We start from the raw sequence: 13,056 nt of genomic DNA, 5'->3' as shown, positions 1-13,056 counted from the left end.
TGTGAGTTAAATATGAGTGTCACAGCAAAGGGTCTGAATACTTATGACCATGTGATATTTCAGTTTTTCTTTTTTAATAAATTTGCACAAATTTCTACATTTCTGTTTTTTTCTGTCAAGATGGGGTGCTGAGTGTACATTAATGAGAAATAAAATGAACTTTTTTGATTTTAGCAAATGGCTGCAATGAGACAAAGAGTGAAAAATGTAAAGGGATCTGAATACTTTCCGTACCCACTGTATATACATAATGTTCGAACCCTGCCTGGACCCCTGCTTTAGCTTAATGCATATAGATCTGATGGTGAAGTTTATTAGGGTTGGGCCCAGGGAATGCATTACTTCTATGAGGGTGCTTGTAGTTTAAATGCACAAACACAGGTGTGTGTGTGTGTGTGTGCGTGCGTGTGCGTTTGTGTGTGTGTGCGTGTGTGTGTGTATGTGTGTGCGTAAAGCGGGTACATACCTGATAGTGGAACTCAGGCTTTGGTACCAGTCATTGAGATCCTCCTGGTTGCTGGACATCAGCAAGAGTTTAGCTTTGGGGAAGGTTAACTGGAAGAAGAGGAGGTAGAGGAGAGTAGTTCAGATGTTTGTTGGGTGTTACGGTTCGTGTGAGCCATTGCGATGGCCGTCTGGCTCTGTCATACTATATACACACACAGTCACAGAGCAAAAATGTTGGTTCCTTATTTGCCTCAAAGAAATGAACGTGTTTGTCCAACGAGTCGTGCTGTCGCTTCAACAAAAACATTCAGGCTAATGTTCTCCATCCAGGTACAGACTAGGTTTGCCAGTCAAATACATACAAGTGCAGTGCAGAAGGTAGAGTACCTTGCAGTGTGTGCTCAGAAGCATTATGCTAATTCAATGTCAAGATTTTGAAGGAATCCTTCAAAATACTAAGACTAAGACTAAGATTCTGATAGAGCAGTGATTCCCAAACTGTGTTACGCAAGAGCCTTGCTGAAAGCAGTGTAGTCTGTGTGATGTGTGGATATATGCTGTATACCCACTAGGAAAGCTTCAGTATCTTGAAAAATGGGAGCCAAAATAAAGGTTGCGTATAGTGTTGCATACCCTTTTGCATTTTTTTAAGAGTTGAAGTAAATGATTTATGCACAAAATAGGTTGATTTTCCTCAAATTTTGTTTAGAGATGTGTTTTAATGAGCACTTAACGTTTGCCAAAATAATCCATCCATCTGCCAGGTGCGGCACATCAAGATGCTGATTTAACCAATGTGGCCGTTGTACTGGTGTTCCTTGGACCTTTCACAATAAAAGACCGTTCTAAAATGAGCCACAGATGTCATGTCTTTTTTAGACAGCGTGCACTTTGCATGCTGACTGCACCAGAGCTGTTGCCAATGAGTTGAATGTTCACTTCACTACCATAAGCTGCTTCCAATGTTGTTTTCTGAGAATTTGCTGGTGCATTCATCTGGCCTCCCAAACGCAAACCACCACACCTTCGCAGGATGGCCAAACTTGGCGTTTTCAGACCAGCCATCCAAACAGCTGATGCAACCGTTGGTTTGCACAATCGAAGAATTTCTGCCCACACTGTTAGAAACTGTCGAAGGGAAGCTCATCTAAGTGCACGTCGTCTTTACCTGACTGCTGTTTGTACACTTGTTAGGTTAGGTTAGGTTAGGTAGTTACTTTATTAATCCCCGAGGGGAAATTTTTTTAATTCAAAATTTGTACAATCTACCCATTCAGTGTGATTCATTTTATTCTTTCATTTTGACACAGTAGCCTTATGTTGTTTTCATTTAGCTTTTCGGAGGCTACTGCTTGCTTAAATCAGTGAATTGTATGAAAACGAGTTGATATCTGCAGTGGGAAGAGATACTCAGTAAATTTGGTTGAGCACACATGGCCTGAAAGGTTTGGGAACCTCTGGGATAGAACACAAAGTTGTAGCCATGACCAGACAACGATTCAAATATGGATGTTGCTGCTAATGGCAGAACATCACGTTTTCACAATGAAGTTGACCTTTGACCTTTTGGTTATAAAAGTGCCATCACTTTTTCATTTAATGTTATCAGTTATTTGTGTGCAAATTTGGTCATAATTAGCATATTGATTGTTACAGTAAAGCCACAACAAGGTTTGTAAAATCTGTCTAGAGTGACCTTTGGTTGCACCTGATATTTAGCATATTACCAACTACTAAAAACATATTTTCTGAACACAGTATACAGTACTTATACAGTAATAATACTGTATTATTTGACGAGAGTCAAACACCACGCAATTCAGAGTTCTGGGGCGTTTTAGTTCATTTAAGTCCATCTGAAGTCACTCGCGGAGAGTAGGAATGGGTACCGCAGCCCGGTATTAAACGGACCCTGGTGCTAAATTATTAAAAGCCGTAGTACTGATAAGAACCAACGGTATCTGTTCTGCTCTCAGCACTACAGGAATTAAGGAAATATATTTAGTTTTTGTTATTGCAACATAAAACTTCCTGCACATTTTATCCCACCAGCTCTGTTTCTGATTAAGACATTTGTCTATGATACATTTTCATTATTCTCAATCCAGAGGAGAGATCCCTGTCTCCGAGTTCTCTTTCACACCCACCCACCCACTCACACACCCATACCCTAATTTCGAATTGACAAAAGTAATTTCATTGGTCATTGTTTTCAAATAAATATCAGACTTTGCTTTTGATGTTTGATTCAACAGAATTTAAAAAATAATACTACAAATGAAAATGGCAAAGACAAAATTGGTGGAACCCTTGATCCAGTGTTTTGTGGCACCTTCAGAAACAATCCCTGCAAACAGGTGGTTTCTGTAGCTCTGAGGCCACTCTCTGAATTTCATCACTTGTTATTTTTGCAATGAGCTGTTAAAGGTATCAACAAATTAAGACTGTAACAACATTCTTTTAACATTGATTTTTATGAATGTACTCAAATTTAATCTGAAATGGTCAGAGCATCATCAGAGTTGTCGTTCAGAAATTCACTGTTTTAGTTTCAGATCGATCAGAGCAGGGGTGGATCACGCGGTGATTTCGGGGCTGCAGGCAAACTACTGCACAGTAAAAGTACTGCCAAAGAAAAAACTTCCCCATTTACGTTTTTACTTCGAGGTCCAGTAGGAATTGGGCTGATATGTTAGCAGAAATTAAAAGTATTCATAATTATATACATCAAATAGCACCAGCCTATTAATAATCTGTCAGCTACAGCCTTTTAAGAGAAAAATCTGATGCACTAATAATGGCTCACGGGATTAGCCCAAAACCTGCTGGTACCAGCATTAATTCCGGAAAGGGAACTAGTAGTCACCTGGTGTTGCTGTGTCGCTGTGGAATCTGTCTCAAGGACACCTGGATTCTGTGTGTACACATTTTTCTAATGGTAGTGACTTGAATGGACAACCAGTAGTGGAGGATAAAGCAGGATGTTGTTTTAGTCAACAGTCAGGTATATAATGTGTTAATGACTCAACAATGTGTGTAGGACTTGGCAAAGAAGGTAACGCATAAAATGTATTTCTGTTGGGCCAAAAGGTATGGTGACCAATTTAGGTGCACCTAAATTGAAAAAGTCCAAAAAAAAATCAAAAGACCAAAGATGCTTCCGGCCACAAACCACTGGGTGATGTCACGGTGGGTCGTCACTTGGTCCGAGTGCATGTTCGTGTCAGATCTTAAGAAGTTCTCCCGTGGCCTTCCAGAGATATTGCATTCACAAGACTCGGACGCCATAAGGTCACAGTGACCTTGACCTTTTACCGCCCCAAAATCGAATCAAGGCCTTCCTGAGATATCTTGTTCATGACACATACAGACTGATGGACAACCTGAAAACCCAATGCCTTGTGTCCGTGGCTGTCTCAGGCAGAAGAATGGGTGGGGATACCAAAGTCTATTATTCAGAAGCAGTTATGAAATTCACTGACACTACACCATTCATTGAATTTTTGATAATTCTCGTAGCTGCGGAAGTTTCTTCGACGCTAAAAACTATTTCAGGCCAAATCCTGGTGTTATGGTACTCTCGCACAAACTCTTTGAATTTTTCGAGGCAGCTCCATGATTTTAAAGTTGCATTAAAGCCTTGCAGGTTTGCAGAGACGCACGTGAAATATAAAAACTGCAGTTTTGTAGTTTTTTGTTGTATTTCCAGAGCCTGGCCATCTGTTAACAGCTGGGCATAAACTAACTGCAGTAACACTATAAAAGCAGGAGAGGGCAGGCCAAACTAAAACAAAAGAAAATCTTCTTTCTATCAGCTCATACAGAAAAAACTACTGCTGCTTTTTAAAGCCATTCATCACGATTAAAACCGACTGAAATCTGAAGGTCGAGAAAACAGAGGAAATAAGTCAAGTAAAATAACAGAATCTATTGCAATCGGGTCACATTGACAGGTAAATTGTGTTCTGTTCTGTAGGCTGCTGGACAGAAATGTGCTCTTAGACCTCTTGTGGATTCCTCTCTGTCCTACAGTGACAGGATCCTCTTCCTCTGGGTCAACAGTAATTATCAACGCTCTCATTCACATTGCTCAAACCAACCACTGAGCGTTCTTGTCAAACAAACCAAAGGGAGATGTCCAAGCCCAAACAAAAGGGGCTTTTAGAGCAGCATAATTACACCGGGAAAGCTATTACAGAGGATCAAAATTAGGCCTTCACCATATTAAATGACCTTTCACATTTACCTGCGGCTGCTGCCTCTACGCAGGAAAATAGCTTGTGAAGCAGTGACATATCGATCATTTCCAGGTAGAAAGAACTTTATTCCGGTACACAGGAGCATGTAGATCACCAAACATAATGATGTTTTTACACAGAGGGAGGGGAGTGTCTCTCATTATACAATAAATAGATTAAGATTTCAAATGTACCATCACCCAAAATATTATCTAATTAACAGAGTTCAGTGAGTGGGGCCAAATTGAGTGGCGCATGATATTAGACACTCACCACTTGGGGGACGGCGGTTGATTTATGCACAAATAGATTCCACTTCTATTGCAATGTGTTAATTAGGGATTTGTCAGGAAATCTGACCCTCTTAGGTAGAAATTACTTTGTATAATAAGAATGGCAGAGCACGGAGCCTCATCGCTGCACATAATTTAGCTTGATTATTTATACATCAAAGAGAATCTGTCAGGGATGTGGGAAAATATTCAAGTAGCTCGGGGATATTAGCAGGAGGAAGGCTGCAGACAGAGAGGAGAGAATGAGGAAGGTCGAGACGATCGGAGGGAAAGGAGAGGACAGGAGATGAAGAGAGAAATGGAGGGTGAGCCACAAATAACAGCCAGTACTCTGCAAACATGTGACCGAGGAGAAAAAAAAACAACCAGCGGAAATTTTAATAAAACCGATTTTTTTTTTTTTTTTTTTAACTTTGCATATAGATTGCCATGGCATTTACAACTGTCAAATTTAATTTGGCTTTAATTCTTCTTGGCCCTGCATGAGGAGGGCCCTGGAGTGCTGACAGCCCTTTTCCTTGAGCTCAGGTAGGAGCCCAGGATCAATAATGTGTCCTTATGAGAAATTACGTGTAATGCTATTGAGTATGCATTTGGGCCTCGGCGGGATAAGAGGCTAATGAAATGCCATTTCTGCCATTAGATAACTCGCAGCAGGATCGCGGAGAGCAACGACAGGCTTGAGGAAGATGTATTTACTGGAGGCCCGGAAGAGATGGATCTGCAGCCTAATCTGATGCAGCAACTGAGGGGTTCTGTTACAGCAGGCAGCCATCACAACACTCCTCAGCTCGTGACACACACGCGCGCGCACACACACACGCAAATTTGCACAGCTATTCTTGTTAGGACATTCATTGTGGACATCCTTAAATATAACCTATCCATTAATGTTTCGCCTCATTAGAGTCAGAAAAGGTCCCAAGGAAGTAATAAAAACGTGTGCATACATGCAAACACACGCATACGCACCTGCACACACACACTCCAAATAAAAAAAACTCAAAGTCTAATCTCCCCGTCAACTGCCTTTTCATTAGTGTCTTGAAGGATGCTATTTATTCACTCTGTCTTCAACAGTGACGTTACATCGGCCTGGTCAGGACAATACCTGTAAACTTACAAATACTACGATCATGGAATATCAGCACCTGAATTCACTCTCTGGTCTGTGCATATTTAGGGCTTCAGGATAAGATTAATAATTGATATGTCAGTCAACAACAGTTTTGATAATCAATTCATTGTTTAAGTCATTTATCAGTCAAAAGTGCATGCAAATTATGATAAAATGTATTATCTCTGGACTAATGGTCTGACAAGCAAAAAGATTTTCTGACGTCATCTTGAGCTCATTTAATTATTAATCGTAAACGTTGAATAACATTTATTAATAATAAATACAATTTTGTTGTAGCTCTTATTTTATTCAGGCTGTATATGAGTATAACTGCTTGTGTTTAGATAATATTTATATTTTAAAAACTTTTGTTTCACGAGTTAAAGAGTTTTGTGGGAATGGAGTTGACCTTCAGGATTTCAAGAAAAACAAATAAACAAACAAAATCACCAGAACATTGAGATCTAGCAACAGTTAATTTCATTATTCATTCATTAATTTAAAAACTTTAAACCAATGCATCATTTACTTTACACATTTCCAAAACAATGATAAAAGCTAATTGTAACTTACCGAATTATAAATTTAAAATTAGAGCTGAAACAAGCAGTTAATCAATTATTAGTGAATAGACAGAAAATGTCATGGGTTTTCTTTTTTATTATTATTTTCACAATTGTATAAAGTTGGGTGTCTGGTTTTATCTTCTCAAATGTGACTATTTGCTCCTCTTTTGTTTTCTTTTTGGTAAATTCAACAAATTTAGACTGAACAATTGGTCAGAAAAAACTAAACATCTAAAGCTTACATACCTGTCAACAGTGCCAATTTTCTTGTGTTTCTCCTGTATTTCAAGGACATCTCCTAGCTCTCCCAATTTGTTGTTTCTCACAGGAAACTCCCGTAATTTGCATAGTCCTCAAACTTTATTTGAATATTTGTCATTTACGGATCAACAAGTTTTGTACGTTTGTCTGACATTACACAAGTTGCCAGAATATCTGTGAAACAATACCTACACACACAAACCACACATTACAAACAATTTCTACCCATCTGTCACCGCAATCTGGCAAACCCACAACCTTATTCAAAGTGTGTGTGCACAATTGCTCTCTGCACAGGCAGCCAGGCCAGTTGAAATGCTGACTGACTGATTATCCGAAGTAGCTTTTGTTAAAATACTAAGGCAGAACCAAAAAAAAGACAAACACTTCAGGTCTTCCCTGAAAGAGACGTTGTCTGGATGGCAGAATATGTTGCTCTAAAACCTGAATACATCATTCAGCATTCATGTTTCCTTCCCAGATGTGCAAGCTGCTCATATCATGTGCACTAATGCACCCCCATATCATTACGAATGCTGGCTTTTTAACTGTGAGCTGATGATAAGATGGGTGGTCCCTCTCCTCTATAGTCCAGGGGACGCTGTGTCCATTATTTCCCAAAAATAATTTACAATTTAACTAATTACTTCAATAATAGACAGCTTGACCGATAATATGAATAATCTATTGAATAATTCTATTGACCAAACCATAAAAAATATCAAACATAAAAATACAATGTCATAAATCCAGCTTTTTAAATGTATTGCATTTCTCAGTTTGACATCACAGGATTTTACTTCAACTGAAAAGCAGTAATGGAGTTGCAGCTGGTTAGTTTTCTGTCTAATTTGCCCGAGTTGTATTTTATTAGCCGAACCGTATACTTCTAGTCCTGTGTTGATTAAGCTTTAATGTTAAAACGCATATGCTGTAAACATTTTTAAAAAGAGAGCAGTGGACAGTAAACAGTGGACAGTAATGAAACCTCTATGCAACTACTGGGAATTACAGGGAAGTGCATTCCCAGCACAACATAAAGAGCTCTTTGAGCGAGAGTCTATCAGCTGAAATGAATATTGATACCATGCAGCACTGGCGCTAAACACTCGCTGTATAAACGCTTTTGTTACTCGCTCAATGATGCGCGACTAGTTCCTTTCAATGTTTCATGACAGCAGCTACATCATTCAGACATAATTTGTCAGCCAGCAGCTGTACTTGGACCTGCTAGACAGATCGGACTGAAAGGAGAGACATTAGAAGTCCAACTTATGTACTTCAATAAGGATTTGAAGTGATCACAAAGAAGAAGAGGTGAGGGGACCTCTGACAAACTGAACGACATGACATTTCATTTAGTGAGGCTGAAAATATTCAGGAAACCTTTGTGTTGCATATTCCTACAACCACAACTGCCCCGGCAAAGTAAGTTTAGTGAGACAAATCAAAGCTACATACATCAAAAGTGGGAAATTAAATAATGCTTCTGCTAAAGACTCACTCATGTGTATACTCAAATCAGTGAACAGATGTCTCCCCACCTGCTGCCCCAGAAACACATTTTCTTTTTTAGTGAAACTTTTCCTTATTTTTGGATCATGGAACTACAAATCCTGTGTCACTTACTGAAGATGGTCTTAGCTTTACAAATAGCAGGACGACTTCTGTTCCACAATGACACCTGTGCTTTTAAAGAAGTGATGTACAGTGTACGATTAAACTAAAAGTTCAATAAAAATGTTTATTCAATTTGAGCCAACTTTTTAATTCTGGTATGGTGACCTGAATATAAACGAGTTCGCAAGGTGTGTTAGAATAACTAGCAAAGCTGTACACTGCTAACGTAAATTGTCCATCCCTCATTTCATTATCTGAACCCACTTTACCCTGAACAGGATGACGGGGGAGCTGGAGCCTATCGCAGCTCACTGTGGGTGAAGGCACAACCTGGACAGACCGCCAGTCTATCACAGGGCCAACACAGAAAGACAGCCAGAATAAGGCACGCTCGCATTCACATCTACAGGCAATTTAGAAAAACAATTAACCTGAGATGCATGTTTTTGGAGGGTGGGAGGAAGCCGGAGTACCCGGAGAGAACCCACGCAGGCACAGGGAAAACATGGAAACTCCACACAGAAAGGCCTTGGCCGAGGTTGGAACCCTAAACCTAACCATGGCACCACCACCCCGATATACTACCATGTAAATTGTTAGAATTGAAACATAAAACATGCAGGTAAATAACAGATCCTTTGCAATCAATATAATAAATAAAGATCATAATAGGAATCATAGGAGACTTAAGTGAGCTGTTTCAGTTTTAGTTAACCATATATTAACATATATTACTGCAGCTGATTTTGAGGCGTGTTCATTTTTTTTTTTTTTTTTTTAATTATGCTCGTTATTGCGGAGAAAAACTAAATTTATGGAATAGTGGGATTATGTTCTTAAATCTTATACCCTGTAGAGGTTGGAATTTCTAAAGTATGTTTTAATACTGTACTTGTATTGGCGACGTAGATCAAAAGAGCTACTGGTTGCACATCACTCCTCCTTTTTTTGGAGTTGTGAAGAGATCCATTCGTAGAGTGACGACACTGAGTAGACAGGAGGTTCTCGTTCGGTGCAAAAACACGTTCATTTCAGCCGATACCAATCTGAAGCTCTAACAGTGTGAATAAGACAAATCGGGTGGGTATCTTCATCCTGGCAGTAGTATGTAGGGTTATTGATGGTGTTTTTCCCCAGCAACAAGCCCACGTGAACTTCCAGGATGTATCTCTTATCAAGGAAGAAGCATTCAGATTGATAAAATACAGAACGCCATTATAACAAACACCATAACTGTGGAAGATATCCACTTAAATTCTATAACTCACATTGCTGAAGCCCAATATTAGCTTCAGCTATAAAGAACTCCTTTATTCACTTTCTGTCTACTTGGTTTGTTTGTGATGTTTTTCTCTCCGATAGAGCCAACAACAATTGAATGCAATATCTCCCAATATCCAAGGAACTCCCTGTTCCCATCCATGTTTTGGATAAAAGCTTGTCACATGAACAATACTCAGGTCGGAAGTTATTAGACCAGCTGGCTGACACTCACGCTGAGCAGGCCTCCCTGGCTCCTGGTGTGGCCAAAGACCTTCTCCAGGGTGCAGTCCTGCAGGGGGAAGGCGTGCTGGCCGGCAAACTTGTCTCCATTGGCGGGATGAAGTGGGCTGCAGCGCTTGGCCTGAAGCAGCATGTCAGAGAACAAGAAGAACATCTTGGGTTTGGCCTCAGCACCTTTTGGAGGAACCGTCTTGAGCCAGCCCTCCCGGATGTACCACCTCCCTGTGAAAGGAGGGGGAGAACAAACACAAACGGACATTTGGCTGCTCAGCCTGGGTTACATCTGGAGAACATACGATATCTTACACAGACTTTGGTATATTGGACATTTAAAGTTCCCAAACCACCCGACGAGGGACGGTGTTTAACAACAGTTCATCACATTTAAATTCAGTTCCTTGTGGAGCTCCTAATGGAACCTTTTCAGCAGTTTGTTTGGGGGATGAAGACACCCGTTTTATTTCCACTCAGTTAAACAACAGAGATCTAACTTCCGCTACATATTTTGTCAGTGCTCTGAAATTCATTAAAGCTGTCCTGACTTATTTTACAATAAAAAAACAAACAAGAGAACACAGAGTAAATATAAAGTAATTGTAGTTATTGTGTGAACAACCAAGTGAAACACTGTGACTCTGTGTTTGATAAGAGACTGAAGCTGCTCTGCTATCACCATTCACACAATTCATCATATCACAATCCGCTCTATGACAGCAGACTTTTACATCCCACTGTTGAAGTATGGCCATTCAGAGCAGGTGCAAACACTTCTGTTACCTGGAATTTACTTTGTCTTTGTCAAATGTTAGTTTTAAAAAAACTGAAAAATGTTGACATGTAACTGACATAAATTATTCAGTTCACAGAATCTTTTCACTCAAACACTAAGTTCACACATCCATGTCCTCTGTATGATGTCTCATAATCAGTTCATTACGGCATTTAAAGATCAATAACAAATAATAAATTACCATCTCAAAAAGAAAGTACCTGAGTCTGATTACAATTAAAAAGTCAGATAACACATTTTATATCTGTACTCAACAAGACCAACAATGGCCATATACTTAAGGTCTTGATTTGTGAAAAAAAGCAATGGAAAAACCTAACAGCCAGTAGACTACAGCTAATCTACTAAATCAATATGTATTTCTGTCTGCTGCTCAGCTCATTTTGAGGTTTTAGCTAAAGGCTGTCTACAGTCAAAATACGTTACACTCAATATTTCTATGCAGCCAACAAAAGGCAATTAGTAATCTTTATAATTTTGTGTTTTTGTTCTCGTACTTTAAGCAACATTCTTTAACTCTTTTACCTTAAAATAACAGCTTTAACATCATCTGGATAATCCACTGACTTGTAATAGGTAGAATGGCATCTCTTCATTCCCACTCCGCAACGTCACTATGTGACTTGGGTCGATCAGTTACGATCTCCCAGAAAACGTGCATAACACAATGCTCTACTGTGTCACATGACACCATCTTCTGCATTGGATGCTGTCTCGCTGTGTTAGCTAATTTGCCATTCAAGTTTGGATGTCTTTGTGTCAGGGAAATTCAAGTTTTATTAGATCAATTTAGTTGAGTAGCTGTTCTTCATCTGCTAGCATCCTATGTATTCTCAACATCAGTGTCTGTTGGTTTGTGTTTTTGTGTTTGTGCTTTGCCCTCAGAGGGGCTACACATGTACTCAAAGAACTGGAGTTACATATATAAATACTATTTGTGGGTGACTACCACTTATGTCCGCAGAGGTCACTGTTGCTGCTACTCAGCAAACGCTACACAGTCTTGCTTTAAGGTACAAACAAGTATTGAAAGCTGCAAATCAGTGCTGAATTCGGTTTCGATAAAAGCTATTGAGCCTGAAGCCACATTGACAAAATGCAGGTTTAACCAACATCAATATGTCAATGTAAAAGTGGAAATAATTCTCACCTTTTCAGCATCAAACTGCAGAGAACTCGCTGAATTAAAAAAAAAAAAGATAAATGAAAGCTATTTGAAGGGAGAAAAAGAGACGAAAGAAACTCTAAGACAGACTCAGCGGGAGGGAGGCATGTTGGGGTGTGGCTGCTGAGGAAAGCGCTCATCTCTCTCACCATGATTGGCAGCAGTGTGATGATACCTAATAAGCAAGAGGCTGACATTTGAATAGATAAGATGAAAATTCAGCCAGGGTCCAGGGTGTTTTTGTAATTGCCCCAGCCAGTAGCCTGTGATTGCAGCTAGCCCAAGCAGCCGGAGCTTTGCCTCTGGGGCTCAGAGAGGACATTTTCAGCAACAGACAAGCCCACTGAGATTAAGCGTTGGGGCCAGGTGTGGGTCAAATTGCTTTTAAAATGCCATGGGTCTCAAAAAGAAACAGTCAAGAGCACGCCATGACTCTAAGCTGCTGCATGGAGATTGGAGCAGTGGTTGTGATCGTTCTATTAAATATATGACACAGATGACGTCCTGTTCAAGCGTCATGCAACCTGTCAAAGATACATTTACTGAAGTGCAAGAAATCATTTTAACATGTTACAAAAACCACTTAAGGCCCGTCACCACTCAACTCAGGACATTTTGAATAAAAGATGATGGCAGGGAAAAATGGCGTCATGAAAACAGATCCTTCTGTGCCTCAATTCGTTGTCAATCAACTGACAGACCTGGGGCTTTTTTTTTTTTTCCAAAAGATAAATAACATATGTTACTTGAAAGGCCTTTTCTCCATTCACTAAGTTTTCCTTCCTCATCATGGCAGAGACAAGTACAGGCACACAATAGGACAAAAGTATACACAGGACTACACTACAGAGTGTTTTGCAGGGTTTTAAATGGTCACGTGTAAAAATAAAGAATATATAACAAAGAAATGCATTTATTCTACACTTCTCAACCACCACATGTTTGGCATCTTTTATTGAAAACTGAAATAAACTAAAATAATCCATTGTCAAAGTAGTTGCAAACTTGTATTCCAAATCGACTGATCAATTTATTGGCTAACTGGTTCATCTG

General features: G+C 39.6%; 1 protein-coding gene across 1 annotated transcript in view; it reads right to left on the bottom strand.

The window, feature by feature from the left end:
• arhgef39 (Rho guanine nucleotide exchange factor (GEF) 39) overlaps positions 1 to 13,056 on the bottom strand; it is a 64,405-nt gene that overhangs the window by 8,260 nt on the left and 43,089 nt on the right. Inside the window, exons 7-8 of the mRNA XM_069156404.1 lie at positions 10,041 to 10,270; positions 467 to 555 (exon numbers count right to left, since the gene is read on the bottom strand). Of these exons, the coding sequence (XP_069012505.1) occupies positions 467 to 555; positions 10,041 to 10,270 (319 nt within the window). The remainder of the gene's footprint in view (positions 1 to 466; positions 556 to 10,040; positions 10,271 to 13,056) is intronic.

Source organism: Embiotoca jacksoni, unplaced genomic scaffold (assembly GCF_022577435.1).
Source record: "Embiotoca jacksoni isolate LCO1_2020_lvr unplaced genomic scaffold, fEmbJac1.0.p SCAF_21, whole genome shotgun sequence".
Classification (NCBI taxonomy): Eukaryota; Metazoa; Chordata; class Actinopteri; family Embiotocidae; genus Embiotoca; species Embiotoca jacksoni.
The sequence above is the reverse complement of the archived record's forward strand: the minus strand, read 5'-3'. Positions and strand labels throughout refer to the sequence as shown.